General features: G+C 52.5%; 3 protein-coding genes across 3 annotated transcripts in view; 1 reads left to right on the top strand and 2 right to left on the bottom strand.

The window, feature by feature from the left end:
- LOC137899404 (epidermal growth factor receptor substrate 15-like 1) overlaps positions 1-4277 on the bottom strand; it is a 39914-nt gene extending 35637 nt beyond the window's left edge. Inside the window, exons 1-8 of the mRNA XM_068743440.1 lie at positions 4231-4277; positions 4077-4140; positions 3869-3958; positions 2272-2319; positions 2041-2136; positions 1815-1886; positions 1107-1232; positions 972-1031 (exon numbers count right to left, since the gene is read on the bottom strand). Coding sequence (XP_068599541.1) covers positions 972-1031; positions 1107-1232; positions 1815-1886; positions 2041-2136; positions 2272-2319; positions 3869-3958; positions 4077-4140; positions 4231-4277 — 603 coding nt within the window. The remainder of the gene's footprint in view (positions 1-971; positions 1032-1106; positions 1233-1814; positions 1887-2040; positions 2137-2271; positions 2320-3868; positions 3959-4076; positions 4141-4230) is intronic.
- Positions 4278-8071: 3794 nt separating this feature from the next.
- On the bottom strand, positions 8072-11240 carry LOC137899900 (probable ATP-dependent RNA helicase DDX10). Its single transcript, XM_068743953.1, is given in 3 exon segments — positions 8072-8939; positions 8942-9385; positions 9897-11240. Coding segments are annotated over 3 exon segments (2541 nt in total). The 3' UTR covers positions 8072-8186.
- A 519-nt stretch (positions 11241-11759) lies between these two features.
- The window catches only part of szt2 (SZT2 subunit of KICSTOR complex), an 89748-nt gene continuing 87644 nt past the window's right edge, over positions 11760-13863 (top strand). The window contains exons 1-2 of the mRNA XM_068743952.1: positions 11760-11878; positions 12615-12740. Coding sequence (XP_068600053.1) covers positions 11855-11878; positions 12615-12740 — 150 coding nt within the window. The 5' untranslated portion in view covers positions 11760-11854. The remainder of the gene's footprint in view (positions 11879-12614; positions 12741-13863) is intronic.

Genomic DNA, 13863 nt, shown 5'->3' with positions numbered 1-13863 from the left:
TTAAGAGGGAGGGACACGAATGGCATGATGGGAAAAAGAGTCCAGAAAGAGTCTTGTAGTACGTTCCGGAGCAGCAAGCTAGAGCAGGTTTGTCCCCTCTGATCCGGAAGCCCTGTTTACTGTCTCACAAGATCCAATAGTCTTTTGGAGGCGGGGTCTGCAATCTCTGATTGTCTTTCTAGTTTTGGTTGCATTGAGGATCAGATTGATCCACAGTGGCTCCGTGGCCGTCTTCATTTCCATTACGAAGGCTTACAATCACAGTGTCGTCTGCATACGTCAAAATAAAAGGCGTTTTAAAAGAACTCCGACATATTAGTGTACAGAACAAACAGAAGGGGGGAAAGCACGCACCCTTGTGGCGCGCCAATGGAAGAACATACGCTTTCTGACAGGACACCGTTGACTCTCACTCTCTGTGTTCTGCAGCTTAAAAGATTTCAAATCCAGCCCACAAGATTATGACTCAAGTGAAAATGTTTTAAGAACATTTGAATTAAAATATGAGGATACATCAAAGTATCAAATCAATTGTAAAAGACATTCAGTGCTTTTGCAATCAAAACCATTCACAGTAATATTTCTGGTTCCCTTCCTGTCCTGAAGGCCGACAATAGTTTCATTGAGGACCAGAACGACCCTCAATTTCTTCTCCAGTTCAGATTTATATTTCTGCTTTGCTTTAATCTCCTTTGAGGCTGAATGTTGGTCTGCAGCTGTGCCCTTGCTGTAGGCTAGACCTAATACTCTTATTGACCCACGGCCTGTTATTGGGTACACTTTCACTATCTTTGTCGACACAATCATGTCCCTACAGAATGTGGCATACGAAGGGTTAACCCCCAGGCGCTCCTGTAGTTATACGTTGTCATTTCTATAAGAGAACAATACTGGCCGTATCTTTAAGCATCACAAGAGTGAATATACCGAATGGCAGTCGAGACAGTGATGACGTAGAGTTAAATACACACCACTGCAAACTCGTCTCTGTCCAGGTGTCCGTCTTTATCGATGTCACTCAGGTCCCACACCTAAAGGCAGAACAACAATGACGGCGTAGCTGGAACCATCACCGCGATACTTCACAGCGTGGACTTGATCGGTACCTTCCCGAGAACATCCAGGGGAAGCTTGGAGTTGATTAAGACCGGTTTGACCTTGTCTCCCGACAGCAGGCCATTGACTGGAGACAGACTTTCAAAGATCCCATCAAATGTACTCTTCTCATCAGGCTGCAAGCAAAGCACACAATCAAATGCTCGTCCGTAAATAAGGGACAAACGGACTCTCGCTAAGCTTCAGCTTGTTCACGGGGATCCTGGTTTGCTAAACGTCGGTGCATCAGGGAGACGGTGACATGTCCCTGCTGACTGGGACTCCAGTTAACTGCATGTCTGAGGAAAATAATGTTCACTTAAATCAAAGAGCCGCTTTCCTGCATGGATGGGTGCTGACTGTCGTTTATTCACTCACGTATTTCAATAAAAGATGAGCATTTCACTCTGAAATGTTCTTTTGCCAAGTAAAACCATCTGATTAGAATCTCCCGAAACTCAAATCCATTATTTGGGGGCAAAGCACAGAGCAGGGCGTGGCGGGGCGGGGCGGGGCGGGGTCCATCCGCAGCAAGGCGAAGGCTCGCTCTGGGTTCAGCGACCGTCTCACACATAGCAGGTGAAAACGAATCACGCGACTCTTTAGAATGAGCAGCCCTCCTTTACTTGTGTTTCACTGAAAGCTACCACGAGACATATGAAGAGAAAATGTCCTTTTCCTTCACCGAAGGTCGCATTTGTCTGTGTGTTGAAACAAACCCTGACGGCCCACTGCGCGTCTCCAGAGGACGGGGGGGCCGTGCAGCTCACAGACGGACTGCTGCTGTCCTTCTGCAACCAGACAAAGAGCGGATCGCACACACTCGTCTTCTCAGAAGGAGCTTGAATATCATGCAAGATTTAATCAATAGTCAATATCCAATATAAATGATCCCATAAAGAACAGCTGTTTACGTTTATAGTGTGTATTTGAGCTTTTACTCACAAACTTGGGCGGGGGGACTGTGAGGTTGAGGCTGGACAGGCTGACCTCCTCGCTGCTCTGAGCACACGCTACCAGCCGCAGCGCTACAAAAAACCCCTGGGACAGCACGTGCATGAGCACGTGCATGAGCACAAGACAGCACGATCAGGCAGGAGGATCGTGGAAACGAAGGGACGGTCCTCGCATCACAGCTAGATTATCACAACGAGCAGCCCTGAAGACGTTCCTCACCTGCCTGTCCAGATAGCCTTTGCAATCAGGATCCGCCAGATCCCAGATCTGAAACACACGACACAAATGGACAAGCATCAGGGACAAAGGAACTTCCAAAGTTCTAACCTCCAGTCCGAGAGATAATTCTTCAGTTATCATGTATTATGTTCTAAATACTCCTACAATGGAAGTACTAATGGATCGAACTGCCTTCCTCGTCTCTCCAGCACATTTCACCATGTTTGCTTGTCAGCCAGTGAAGTGGCGCGTAGTGGATCAGGGGGGTGGGAACCGGAGGACAAATACACAGAGTGGACCGGTGGACGGAGAAGTGCCAGTCCACCTGCAGAGCACTGCCGAGGTGCCTTTGAGCAGGTCTTCACCTCCTTTCTTGAATTCTGGGAGACCCGACAAACATCATCACTCCTAGCCTAAATGCGTGGAGCGTACAGCTCGCCAGCCTTTTGGTTCTTCTCCCTGCAGCCGTCTCCACCATCACACGACAGCAACACACTCCTGAACCCCAAATGCTCAGGAGGGATGTACCCCCAAATCAAGGCTTGGGTTTGTCTCTGGTAGGCAAAGATGTACCGGTACATGCACACAACAGCTGCTATCAAATCAACACACATAAATCACTTTAATAACTTGATCGCTGCTCTAAACCATTAATGCAGTACATTTTCCATTTAAACCATTTAAATGTCAGTTTAAAGGTTTGATCTATTCATTCATTTTAATATGTTTAAATATAAATATTCCCTCTGGAGACCTTCATGGCCAAAATGCCCCATTGACTTAAATTAGAATGACATGTTATAATATCCATGCCATATTAGAGTAGAAATGTGTGACGCATTCCACCGGATTGGACTTCTTTCCCTTTGTAGCTCCACGCATGACATTATTGCATGTTTGCGATTCATCTAATGGAGGCATGCGACGACCAGGGGAACTCAATGAGCGTCGGCGTGAGTGTGAAGTGATCCAACCAGCATCAAGGAACAATCGCCTGAACATCCGGTATTACACTCGACTCCAAGGAGCCATTTGTATTTAAAAACACGGACCGTTCCAGAGGTGCTAAACCTTTGGTTTGCTGCAGCTTCATTTTAAATTCAGGATGCATAAAAAGCTCGTTCCAGCAGCCGGTGCACACAGAGTCACATCACAGGTCCCGCCTGACTGAAGCCATTTCATGCCAAGATAAGAAATCTTTTCAAAGACTGCAGGATTCGATATCTCAAGATTATAATACAAAAATCAGCAACCTGGAGACAGGAGAACGTTGATCCCTCCCTGCCAATGAGATCCGACTGTACTGGGCCTTAAGCACACTTCTGCAGCTCACGTCGCCATAGCAACCATGATCTCACATCTACTGTGACAGTCTCTGTCCCCTCAGAGTATCGATATCCATGAAATACCTCACTGAGAAATCACCGGTCAATGAACACAATGCGTTTGCATCCATTTTGGTAACGTGCTGTCTGAGTGTCTGACCTGTCACCTTCCGGTGGGCGGGAGGGGGCGTGGCACGGAAAGGTCGATTAGTGAGCCAGGAGGAAGAGCCGGCCACTACTCAGAAATAAATTATTTTGTAAGCACTACTTACCTTTCCCAACGTCACGTCAGGCAGGCCAGACTTCTTCAAGAAAACTGCCGCTTCCGTCGGCCCGACTCTCCCGGTATTCCCAGGATCCACCTTGGAGCAGAGAGTCGGGCTGTTAGCAGCTATCAACATCTCGGACTTTGCTTTTTGATAAATAACTCTCAAACATGTCTTTCACACATACCAACGTTTAGAGGTACTGTCAGCTCACCTGTCTGTAAAAGTTCTCATAAACAGGGTTTCCACTCGACAGCTGTGGAATAGACTGAATATTACTGCAGGATAAACCAACCTTTCAAACATACACACATACTTATACACACACATACTTATACACACACGAGGCCGACTTCAGGGTGGGAAACCTTTTACTGTTGTTGTCATGCTGCTTTAGGGCTCGATCTCCCCCCATTGTGATATTTGCTTATTGCATTTAATGTAATATTATTATATTTACATTTGATATTTTTGGTGGAGAGGGGGAGAGTTCAGGCAAAAATAAACACCGACGGGAACCAGACTGAGAGAACACATTTCCCCTGTTCTGGCGTCTCTGCTTCCTGTTAGGGAACGGATTGAATATAAAATCCTGCTGCTCACTTTTAAAGCCCTCACCGGCCAGGCCCCTCCTTACCTTACAGAGATGATTATCCCGTATTGCCCCACTAGAACCCTGCGGTCCCAAAATGCTGGCCTGCTCGTGGTTCCAGGTATTTCCAAGAGCAGACAGGGGGGCGGAGCTTCCAGTTATGAAGCTCCTTTATGGTGGAATCAGCTCCCTGATTGGTTCTTGAGACAGACACCATCTCTATGTTCAAGAGTAGATTAAAGACTTTCCTTTTTAACAAAGCTTATAACTAATCGATGCAGTAATCAGTATAATCAATCTGCTGTCATTAGGCAGCACTGGTGGCTTAACATCATGACACACTGAGCTCCTCCCCCTTTATCTGGTTATTCATGTTATAAATATATGTCAGTAATCTCTCTCTCTTCCTGTAGTCTTGTTCTCTCTCTCTTTCAGGTCCTTCTGTCCGTGGTGCTGCAGAACCTGGACCTGTGTCCCTCAGCACCGATGTCCACGTCGCTAGCATTAGCATTTATAGCTTTATATAGCAGCATTAGCATTTATAGCTTCATACATTCTCTCTCTCTCTCTCTCTCTCTCTCTCTCTCCATCAACCCAGCCGGTCAGACAGATGGCCGTCCACCATGAGTCTTAGGTTCTGTCCAAGGTTTCTGCCTGTTAGAGGTAGTTTTTCTTGCCTCCGTCTCCAGAGTTCTTGCTCTTGTGGGTCACGTTGGGTTCTGTGTTTCCCTGCTAATCCTGTAAAGCCTTGAGACGACTTCCTGTTGTGAGCCGGTGTTATATAAATAAAGGTGAATTTAATTGAATGTTTCGTTAACATTGCAGTTAATGGAGCGTCAAAATTATTTTGTCAATATCTCGGTTGATTATTGATTGATGGAGTAGTGTGGTTTTCTTAACCTGATCAATTGAAAGGATTTACGTTATAATAACAGCAATAATCTATCCATATATTTGTACAACTATACAATTGAATATTCAATGTTTGTAACTTAAGTAGTGAACTGATCAAACAGAAACATTCAGCAACATGTCAATAACAATAGCAACACGCTGCAGTCAGGAAATCAATAATCTGCTGGAGGTGACTATTGAACGTTATTTGAACCTTTTTTGTTGTTGTTGTTGATCCGGCTACATATGGATCAGGATCAGCACTGGACAGCTCCATAGGGAGCCGGCTACATATGGATCAGGATCAGCACTGGACAGCTCCATAGGGAGCCGGCTACATATGGATCAGGATCAGCACTGGACAGCTCCATAGGGAGCCGGTTACATATGGATCAGGATCAGCACTGGACAGCTCCATAGGTAGCCGGCTACATATGGAGCTGTCCAGTGCTGATCCTGAAGGTGAACTTCAGCTCTCTCTCTCTCTCTCTCTCTCTCACACAACAAGGATAAAGATTATCCCCCCCCCCCCCCCCCCCACACACACAGCCCGGCGTTAGCATGCTAGCTAACACCGGAGCATCCTCCCGTCCGCGCGGCCCGTTCTCTCAGTCTCCGCTTTTATGAATGGGCGCGTCGTCCGGCCGGCTCCGAGCGGGTCGTCAGCGGACCTTGCGCCGCTAACGAGCCGCTCCTGCCGGTCCCGTGAAGGGCCCGACCCGACAGCTGGATCAGAACGCGTGTTCGGTCCGTGTTCGGTGCTGAGATCCATCGTGAGATTCTGATCCAGCTCTGAGATGAAGCGCATCCTTTTACCTGCGTGAGAGACGCCATCCTCCCGGTAGCTGCGGGACCGGATCCGCAGACCGGAAACCGGAAGCCATTCCCGGGATTCCTGCGTGGAATGAAATTCCTGCCGCATAAAATGTGGATTTTACAAATGCAAATAGCAAATAAAAAATAAACTCACCATGGTTTGAAAACATGTTTTTTGATTTGCAAATCATCAATGCTAAAAATACAAAGCTTTCTCGCTCCGGAACAACGCGCTCGTGCGTAATGACGCACAGCTGATACGGTCCTCGCGCAGCGGAAATCTACGTCGCGCACTAAATAAAATCGAGCCTAAACACGTAAAACGTAATTCCGTGCTACGTTCCGCGGTGCGTCCGTGTCCGGTGACCGGATGGTCCACATGCTTTTACGCAGCGAATAGACGCCATCGTCACCGGAGCTCCAGGACTCACTTCCTGTGTCGTATTTGTTATTATTAGTCTGGTTCAGGATTCAGTACCGGCCCAGTTCAGTGGCGCCGCTCAGAACCAGCCAACCGGGCCGGAAGTTCTGCAGAGAAACGGGATGATTTATTTTACATCGATCACGTTCCAGCTGGGGGGGGGGGCTGCTCATGTCAGCTCCAAGTGTTCCTTCTGGAGCCCCCCCACCCCGTTCCACTGCTGGAACCCATCCCAGCCGGCTGCGGGTTCCGGTCCGTCTGTGGTGACCAAGTCCTAAATACCCCCCCTCTGGGGTAACACGCTCAGCAGCAGGGAGAAGCCCTAAATACCCCCCCTCTGGGGCAACACGCTCAGCAGCAGGGAGAAGTCCTAAATACCCCCCCTCTGGGGCAACACGCTCAGCAGCAGGGAGAAGTCCTAAATACCCCCCCTCCGGGGTAACACGCTCAGCAGCAGGGAGAAGTCCTAAATACCCCCCCTCTGGGGTAACACGCTCAGCAGCAGGGAGAAGTCCTAAATACCCCCCCTCCGGGGTAACACGCTCAGCAGCAGGGAGAAGCCCTAAATACCCCCCCTCCGGGGTAACACGCTCAGCAGCAGGGAGAAGTCCTAAATACCCCCCCTCTGGGGCAACACGCTCAGCAGCAGGGAGAAGTCCTAAATACACCTCCTCTGGGGTAACACGCTCAGCAGCAGGGAGAAGTCCTAAATACCCCCCCTCTGGGGTAACACGCTCAGCAGCAGGGAGAAGTCCTAAATACCCCCCCTCCGGGGTAACACGCTCAGCAGCAGGGAGAAGTCCTAAATACCCCCCCTCTGGGGCAACACGCTCAGCAGCAGGGAGAAGTCCTAAATACCCCCCCTCCGGGGTAACACGCTCAGCAGCAGGGAGAAGTCCTAAATACCCCCCCTCTGGGGTAACACGGTCAGCAGCAGGGAGAAGTCCTAAATACCCCCCCTCCGGGGTAACACGCTCAGCAGCAGGGAGAAGTCCTAAATACACCTCCTCTGGGGTAACACGCTCAGCAGCAGGGAGAAGCCCTAAATACCCCCCCTCCGGGGTAACACGCTCAGCAGCAGGGAGAAGCCCTAAATACCCCCCCTCCGGGGTAACACGCTCAGCAGCAGGGAGAAGTCCTAAATACCCCCCCTCTGGGGCAACACGCTCAGCAGCAGGGAGAAGTCCTAAATACCCCCCCTCCGGGGTAACACGCTCAGCAGCAGGGAGAAGTCCTAAATACCCCCCCTCTGGGGTAACACGGTCAGCAGCAGGGAGAAGTCCTAAATACCCCCCCTCCGGGGTAACACGCTCAGCAGCAGGGAGAAGTCCTAAATACCCCCCCTCCGGGGTAACACGCTCTTTGTGTACGTTCTATGAACGTGACGCTAACGGAGGATCTCCTGAGCTACATGTTGACCCCCCCCCCCCCCCCCCCCCCAACATTGAAAGACCAAAATATAAAAACGACAGGAATGGAGTCACCTTTCAGGTTCGTCTTTATTGTCATGTTAGTGACGACAACGTCTGAACAAACAAGCAGCTTCATTACCTGCTACAGGTAGACCTGACGGGGGGGGGGGGGGCAGAGCTTTCTCCGATCTACCCTTGCCCTCCAAGCAGACGTAAGGCTATCTCCTCGTCATCAGCCAGAGACAGCCCCGTGTCCAGGCCCCCGCCCAGCCCCGTGTCCAGGCCCCCGCCCAGCCCCGGGTCCAGGCCCCCGCCCAGCCCCGGGTCCAGGCCCCCATCCAGCCCCAGGTCCATCCCCGGGTCCAGGCCCCCGCCCCGGCCCCCGCCCCCTCTGGCCCTCTTCCTCTCCTGCAGCTCCTCTCCCTCATCACTCTCCCCGCCGTGCTGCCGTTTAGCGACTCTCATTTCTTGCTCCTCTTCCTCAGCCTGCCCTTCGTCGAGGTCCGGCAGGTCGCTGGGCTCAGACTCCTGGTCGCTGTGGCTGGCCAGGTAGGCCACCACCTCGTCTTCGTCGTCTTCGTCGTCGTCTTCGCCGCGCCGCCGGCCGGCCTCCCTCCGGGCCGCGTTGACCTTCAGCCTCTTCTCCCGGTGCTTGGCCTTGACTCTGCGGCTGAACTCCTGCTTGTCAAACGTCTGGTCCTCCCGTCTCAGCCTCGCCTTGGCCTTCTCCACGTTGATGCCTGACACGCCTTCCTCCTCCTCCTCTTCCTCCTCTCCGGTCACTGACTGCTGGGCGGGCGGCCACAGCTGGACAGCGCCCCCGTCTTCGTTGAAAGTCAATTTGGTGTTCATTTTGAAATGTCTCTTGAGCACCTTTTTGGCTTCTTTGAATCTCGTCTCCTTTTCGGTTTTCCTTTTGGGGCTCTTGTCGGGGTCCCCCAGTGTCTCCTGGTCCCCAGTGTCTCCTGGTCCCCGGTCAGATTGAAGACGTCCCTCCTTTTGACCGTAAGCAGCTCTCTTGAATCCTTGTCATCTTCCTCACCTGAATCCTCTTTTTCGTCTTCGCCTGAATCCTGAGGGACATGTCTCGTCCGCTGGGCTTTGAGGTCCCTCAGCCCCTCCTCCTTCTCGTCCTCGTCCTCCGGCTGCTGCTCCCTCCGGCCTCGGCCCCTCATGAAGCGCACCCTCGGCGCCACGGCGAGGCCCAGAGACAGCGCGTAGGGTTCGATGCGGAGGCTGGAGACGTCGAACACCTGCTTGTTCTTCATCAGGGACACGGAGCGCAGGTAGGAGACGAAGCACCGCTGAGCCCGCTCCTTCTGCTGCGCCTCCTGGGCCAGGAACGCCTCCAGCTTCGGCTGCACGTTCTGGAGCTTGTCTGCATTTATCTGGAGCCAATCAGACAATCGCATTGATCAATACAACACATGTTCAGACGTCTGATTGAAATGAGACGAACACAACGAAGCACTAGATTACAGTAATCCCATTACCTCAGTGGAGGCGGGGCTAGCATCACTCAAAGGTTCTGGATGGATCTCGAGTAGACTCTGGTGCTGATCCAGAAGAGAGTCTGGATTCTGGATCACTCTGACAAAGTGATCCAGAATCCAGCTTCAAGATTTGTTCCTCAATATCTCAGTTTATTATTGATCAATGTTTATGGAATATGACAGTCATGTGGGGGGGGGGGGGGGGGTCTCTATCTCACCCCCGAATTTCATCCGGATCAGATCCAGAATGCAGTCAGGAACAAGTATTACATTTTAACATTCAAACCCATTCCTGGATTCAAGCATCAGTTGGAACTTTGGTGAACAATCTAGAACCTTCTGGTTCTGATCGGGGGGGGGGGGGGCTGCTTGGGGGAGGTCTGTGATGCTGTGGGTGGAGCCAAACCTGGATCTTATTGATGGGGGCCTTCTTCTCCCGCAGCTGGCTGAGCATGCCTGGCTCCTCCGAGGGGAGCAGCAGCAGCAGGGCCTCGCCCCCCTCCCTGTAGCGGGCCGTGCGCCCCACCCGGTGCACGTACGTGTCCGCGTCCTCCGGACAGTCGAACTGAAGCACCCAGTTGACGGCGGGGAAGTCCAGGCCTCTGGCGGCGAGGTCGGTGGCGAGGAGCACGGCGCTCTGCTTCCCGACGAAGTCCGTGTAGACCTGCACCCGCTTCATCTGCTGCTGCTTGCCGTGCAGCGCCAGAACCGGCGTGCCGGGCCTCAGGCGGCACAGCACGCGGAACAGGTACTGCACCTCCTTGCAGCAGGCGAAGAAGACGATGACCTTCTTCTTCAGGTGGCTCCGGATGAAGGAGTAGAGCACGTTCACCTTCTGGTGGAGCTCACACACGACGTAGCTCTGCTCCAGCGTGGCCGGGGTGCTGAACCGGGCCTTCTGGTGGACCCACACGTGCTGTGGCTCCCTGAGGCTGAGCCGGGCCAGGTCTTTGACGGACTTGGTCTGCGTGGCAGAGAACAGCAGCGTCTGGCGGCCGTCGGGAAGGTTCTCCACGATGGCGTTGACCGTATCGGCGAAGCCCAGGTCCAGGATCCGGTCCGCCTCGTCCAGGACCAGCATGTGGAGGCTGGTGGCGTGGAAGGCGGCCGTCTGGTCCATGTGCTGGAGGAGCCGGCCCGGCGTGCACACGATGATGTTGGTGTGTTGGATCTTCTCCGCCTCGCTCTGGAGGTCTTTGCCGCCGATGATGAGCCCCGCTGAGAAGTCGTGGTTCTTGCCCACCTTGCGAAGGACTTGGAACGTCTGGTAGGCGAGCTCCCTGGTGGGGGCTATGATCAGGGCCCCCAGGCCGTCCACCGAGGTCCACTGCTGCCGGTACAGACACTCCAGCACCGGTATCAGGAAAGCTAAAGTCTTCCCAGAGCCGGTCTTCGCGGCACCGAGGACATCTTTACCCTGCAGAGCGAAGCCGATGGTCTGCCTCTGGATCTCCGTGGGCTGTCGGTACCGGGTCTCCTGCAGACCCAGCAGGGTCTTCTTTGAAATGGGGAAGTCTGAGAACCTGCTAACCCGGTCGGGGTTAATGTCGGGGTACCTGCTAACCAGCGTGGCCACGTAGTCGCGCTCCACCTGCCACTCGGGCTTCTTCGGGGCCCGCCCCCGCTTCACGCGAGACTTGGTCTTGCTGTACTTCTTCTTCCACTTCTCAAAGTTCCGGACGGGGTCGTCGTCTCTCGCCCCCGCGGGCTGGGTTCGCTTCCCGAAGCGGTTCGACCTTTTTTTCTCCATGATTTAAGACGAACAGACAATCACAACGTGGAGAAGACGGCGACGTCGCGTCATGTGACGTAAACATTGCGCGACGCCGATTTGGCTGCAGTGGTGGCTTCCTCCCTGAATTTAAACTGACAGGCAGAACTTGTGACTACGTACCCCTCGATATTATGGAAGCCCAAAAGATGCAAAATTAAATGAATAAAAAAATCATATTTTTTTTTACAAATGACAGAAATATATATAATATGGCCATTAAATTGTAAAATAAAACAATATTATCATGAGATATATCTTTATTATTCTTTAATATCTAATTATTATTTTATTATAATTAAATATTTAATAATTATTTAGTTAATTATGCATCTTTTGGGCTTCCATAGTTAGAAACAATTACAAAGAATGAAAAGATTTTACTTTACTCCTCCTGAGACTGCATGAAGGGTCTTCATGAAGCGCCAGTTCAGAAAGAGACCAGTGGGGGGCAGTGGAGCGCCCGGCGGCGTTCATGACCGGAAATAACAAAGAAGAAGAAGAAGAGGAAGAAGAAACGCTGGCCGTCAGCTGTCAGGCAGAATCGATTCCCTCGCAGCTCCGTGAATGTTCCTTCGTATGACCGACGCGGCATGGCGGAGGCGCAGGACGGCGAGGTAACGTTGGCCTTAACTTAGCGGCTCTGTTCGCTCAGCAGGTCGGTGCAGCGTGTTAGCTTAGCAGCTAACGACAACAAGCGGGCTGGCCCCGCGTCTGGACCGTCTCTGTGTGCTTCTGGATTTAAACTCTCAAGGATCCGCATCTGAACGACTTCAACATTGGAGTCCTTTTTTCTGTCTCATTGAATTCAGTCAATGACAGCGGGTCAATAGAAAGATAAAGATTTAACGACTTTGATTTACTTTCTATCTCTGAAACGGACACAAACAACTTTTACTGCTGTTCGGTTTTACAATTCATGCATCCATGCATCCATGCATGTATCCATGTATCCATCCATGTATCCATGCATGCATCCATGCATGCATCCGTGCATCCATCCATGCATCCATCCATCCATCCATGCATCCATCCATCCATCCATGCATGCCTTTCCTCCTGCTTCTCCGCTTTGCGGGTCGGGGGAGTTGCTGCAGCCTAGCCCGGCTTGCTCCGGCCGAGAGGCGGGATCTCACACCCAGAACAACAACATTTGAAGCTGGACCGTAGAGCAGAACCGTAGAGCAGAACCGTCCTGTAGACACGGTGCAGCAGAACCGTAGAGCAGAACCGTCCTGTAGACACGGTGCAGCAGAACCGTAGAGCAGAACCGTCCTGTAGACACGGTGCAGCAGAACCGTAGAGCAGAACCGTACTGATCTTTCAGGATGCTCTGATTCTTCTCTCTCCCAGCTGGAAGAGGCTGACCAGATCTACCTGCTGATGAAGGAGGAGTACCGGATCTCGAGGAATGTCCGTCTGGCGTGGTTCCTTGGTAAACTTAACCAAGTCATCTGGCCAGCTTCACACCCTGAGCTGGTGAGTCGGTACCTCTTTGTGTTTGGCTGCTTTCTCATTTTCTTTGTCACCGTTCCGATTCGGATGCTGCGTTTGGGTCATGAGTCCGGCTGGTATCCGTGTACTGGATGGTTTGTGTATGGGAGCTGCATGTTGGATCCTTGGACGAGGTGCTGAACTTGGGGGGGTTAAGGGTTGGCGTATCAGTGAAATTGAAGGGTTATCGCTCCTGATGAGCAGCTGCCGCGCTCGCCGCCTCCACCGCGGTGCGGATCTGTGTGTGATCCACGCCGTGGCTGGAGCGTTCCAAGTGTGTGATGATCAATGAAGAATGACTTCATCATGTAGCGTCACATAAAATCTAATCTGAGTTTGTCTTTAACAAAAAGGCGTGTATCATGAATACTTGTAGCGTGATGATGATGTCGCTACATGTTCATCGTTTATCCCTCTCAGAGAGCCGTTAAACCGACGCTGTCAGCTGTGATCTGGTAACCTGGATCTCTGACGGCTTAGAAAATGGAACATGGACACAATAGACATGATGTCGTTTATTGTGGGGCAGGCGGCGTTGAGGGGCAGGCGAGGCGGCGTGAGGGGCAGGCGAGGCGGCGTTGAGGGGCAGGCGAGGCGGCGTGAGGGGCAGGCGAGGCGGCGTTGAGGGGCAGGCGAGGCGGCGTTGAGGGGCAGGCGAGGCGGCGTTGTGAGGGGCAGGCGAGGCGGCGTTGGAGGGGCAGGCGGCGTTGAGGGGCAGGCGAGGCGGCGTTGTGAGGGGCAGGCGAGGCGGCGTTGAGGGGCAGGCCAGGCGGCGTTGAGGGGCAGGCGAGGCGGCGTTGTGAGGGGCAGGCGAGGCGGCGTTGAGGGGCAGGCGGCGTTGTGAGGGGCAGGCGAGGCGGCGTTGAGGGGCAGGCGAGGCGGCGTTGAGGGGCAGGCGAGGCGGCGTTGAGGGGCAGGCGGCCCTCCAACAAGCTGCGAAGCAGCCGGTCAGAGCGAGCAACGCAGACGGGGAGCTGGTGCCGTTAATTGTTGTTAATTGTGGAATGAAATTGGCTGTGAACTGATGTCAGAGTGTGACTTTTAGCAGCGCTTTAAGTGGGCGGGGCAGTGGCTCAGTGGGCGGGGGCAGTGTCTCAGTGGGCGGGGC

This window comes from Brachionichthys hirsutus, chromosome 9 (genome assembly GCF_040956055.1).
Source record: "Brachionichthys hirsutus isolate HB-005 chromosome 9, CSIRO-AGI_Bhir_v1, whole genome shotgun sequence".
Taxonomy (NCBI): Eukaryota; Metazoa; Chordata; class Actinopteri; order Lophiiformes; family Brachionichthyidae; genus Brachionichthys; species Brachionichthys hirsutus.
This window is presented reverse-complemented; position numbering and strand designations above follow the sequence as displayed.